Source organism: Calidris pugnax, unplaced genomic scaffold, assembly GCF_001431845.1.
Source record: "Calidris pugnax isolate Ruff unplaced genomic scaffold, ASM143184v1 scaffold191, whole genome shotgun sequence".
In the NCBI taxonomy this organism is placed as follows: domain Eukaryota; kingdom Metazoa; phylum Chordata; class Aves; order Charadriiformes; family Scolopacidae; genus Calidris; species Calidris pugnax.
The window spans coordinates 106,145-109,057 of NW_015090927.1; the positions used below are offsets into that span (position 1 = coordinate 106,145).

General features: G+C 63.5%; 1 protein-coding gene across 1 annotated transcript in view; it reads left to right on the forward strand.

Moving 5' to 3' along the window:
* FMNL1 (formin like 1) overlaps positions 1–2,913 on the forward strand; it is a 16,442-nt gene that overhangs the window by 6,158 nt on the left and 7,371 nt on the right. The window contains 9 exon segments of the mRNA XM_014951512.1: positions 15–123; positions 362–438; positions 523–616; positions 933–1,007; positions 1,508–1,618; positions 1,707–1,856; positions 1,950–2,051; positions 2,166–2,371; positions 2,373–2,424. Of these exon segments, the coding sequence (XP_014806998.1) occupies positions 15–123; positions 362–438; positions 523–616; positions 933–1,007; positions 1,508–1,618; positions 1,707–1,856; positions 1,950–2,051; positions 2,166–2,371; positions 2,373–2,424 (976 nt within the window).

Genomic DNA, 2,913 nt, shown 5'->3' on the forward strand with positions numbered 1-2,913 from the left:
TCTCGCCCGCCCAGGCTGAACCCCTCGCACAGCAGGAAGACCCTGAGGAACTCCCGCCTCGTCAGCCAGAAGGACGATGTCCATGTCTGCATCATGTGTCTCCGTGCCATCATGAACTACCAGGTGGGAGAGAGCAGCATCCTCAGGGACCCCCCAAAATCCTCCAGGCCTTCCAGTACCATCTTCGGGGTCAGGGTTTGGGGTGGGACCTGTTCTCCAACCCCTTGCTCTGAGATGTCCTCACTCAACTCCTCACTCAACCTCATGTCTGGTGGGGACGTGGCACAGGGATGTCCCAGAGCATCCCTGGGGTGGGGACAGGGGGACGCAGGACCTCATTAATGCTCCTTTTCCCCCCAAGTCTGGCTTCAGCCTGGTGATGAACCACCCAGCCTGTGTCAACGAGATCACCCTGAGCCTCAACAACAAGAACGCCAGGTAGGACCTGTCCCCTGTCCCCCGTGCCCCTGTCCCCTCACCTACCCCACGCCCCCAACCCCCTCCCACCCCGTGTCTCCACAGGACCAAGGCGCTGGTGCTGGAGCTGCTGGCTGCTGTCTGCCTGGTCCGAGGTGGCCACGACATCATCTTGGCCGCCTTTGACAACTTCAAGGAGGTGAGTCCCCAGCAGGGACACAGTGTCCCCACACTGACACCTGAGCTCTGGCTGGGTTCGTGCCTCAGTTTCCCTGTATGTGGCAGAGCCCTGCATCATGGGGGGTCCTCCATCCTGAAAATGTCCATCCCATGACTCACTTGGGGATGCTGCAGCCATTGGGCTTGATGGTCCCATGCCAGCATGTGTCTCCAGGGCCATGTCCCAACTGGACAGGCCCTAGGTAGGGCTGGGATGGTGTCACCGGTGAGTGCCTCTTGCCATGCCACCCCCTTGGGTGCCCACCCTGACCCTCAGCCCCCTGCTCCCACCCCAGGTCTGCGGGGAGAAGAACCGCTTCGAGAAGCTGATGGAGTATTTCCGAAACGAGGATACCAACATCGACTTCATGGTGAGCAGCTGGTGGGGCTGGTGCTCTGCTGTCCCCAGGGCATTGTGTCCTCAAGGGCTGCTGAGCCACCATGCTGTCCTGGGGGGTGCCACTTCCCAAGGGCTCCCAAGCCATTGTACTGGCTCCAATAAGTTGTGTCCCCAAGAGCTGCTGGTGGTGTTGTGTCCCAAGGGTTGTTAAGCCACTGTGTTGTCCCCAGGGCATTGTGTTCCCAAGTGCTGCTGAGTCCCCATGCTGTCCCCCAAGCCATCCTGTCCCCACGGGCTGCTGAGCCACCACACTGTCCCCAGGGCATCACGTCCCCAAGGGCTGCTGAGCAGCTGGTCCTTCCCCACATCCCCATGTCCCCAGGGCTGTGAAACCACCATGCGTTGCCCAGGGCCACTGTCCCCCCGAGGGTCACCAATCCACTGTGCAGTCCCCGGGGCACCGTGTCCCCAAGGACTACCGGGCCACCGTGCCATGCTGGTGGCCGCGCTGAGCCCGTGCCCGTCCCGCAGGTGGCCTGCATGCAGTTCATCAACATCGTGGTGCACTCGGTGGAGAACATGAACTTCCGCGTCTTCCTGCAGTACGAGTTCACCCACCTGGGGCTGGACCAGTACCTGGAGGTGGGTGACGGGTGGGTGCTGAGCCCCTGGTGCCACCCTGGAGGTGGGACCAGCGGCCGTGACGGTGCCACCGGCTGTCCCATGGCAGAGCCTCCGTCTCACCGAGAGCGACAAGCTGCAGGTGCAGATCCAAGCCTACCTGGACAACGTCTTTGACGTGGGTGCGATGCTGGAGGACTCGGAGACCAAGACAGCCGTGCTGGAGCACATGGAGGAGCTGCAGGAGCACGTCAACCAGGTGGGATGTGGGCGCGTGGGCAGGAGCTGCTGACGCAAGCCCCGAGGGAGGGACGGGGACGGGGCTGAGCCGACGTCGCCTCGTCCCCTGCAGTTGACGGAGAAGCTGCAGGATGCGGAGAACGACTCCATGGCCAAGATAGCGGAGCTGGAGAAGCAGCTGAGCCAGGCGCGGCGGGAGCTGGAGGCCCTGCGGGTGAGCACCCATGGGTGCTGCGGCGCCACGGGAAGGGATGGGTGGTGGTGGGACCGGGGTTTAAGGGGTGTTGAGGGACACTGGTGACGTGGCGGGGGCTTGTTGCCACCCCAGGAGCAGCTGAGCCCACTGCGGCCACCCAGCCCGCCGGCCCCGCAGCCCCAGGAGAGCTACCGGCTGGCGCTGGAGCGGCGGCTGGCGGAGCTGGAGGAGAAGGGCTTGGTGCACATCCTGCGTGGGCCCGACGGGGACGTCGCCATCGAAATCGTCCCCGTCGTCATAGAAACCCCAGCAGCCCCCGTGGTTACCGGAGAAGCCACCACCATCACCGCCACCACCGTCACCACCACCGACACCGGCACAGATACCACAGGTACGGGGGGGGTGGCAGCAGCCCGTGGTGCCCCCTTCCCGGTGGGGGTGGCAGAGGGGGTCTCTGGGCAGAGAGGGGGGTGGCAGCAGCCCGTGGTGTCCCCTCCCCGGTGGGGACACCTGGTATGGAGGGGGGGTGGCAGAGGGGGTCTCTGGGCAGAGAGACTGAGGCGGGGGCGTGGGGATGTGCCCAGGGACACCAAGTCGCTCGGTGGCAGAGGGACCGTGGCGCCGCCGTGTCCTGCATCTCACCCTCATATAGAGGGTATGGTGCTATAGGGGATGGGGGTATAAGATGTAGGGGTTATGGGGGATACAGAAGGTATGGTGCTATAGGGGACGGGGGTGTAGGATATAGGGGTTATGGGGGATATAAAGGATACGGTGCTATAGGGGACAGGGGGTATAGAGGATATAGGGGTTATGGGGAGTATAGAGGGTATGGTGCTATAGGGGACGGGGGACACAGGGCTATAGAGGGTATAGGGGC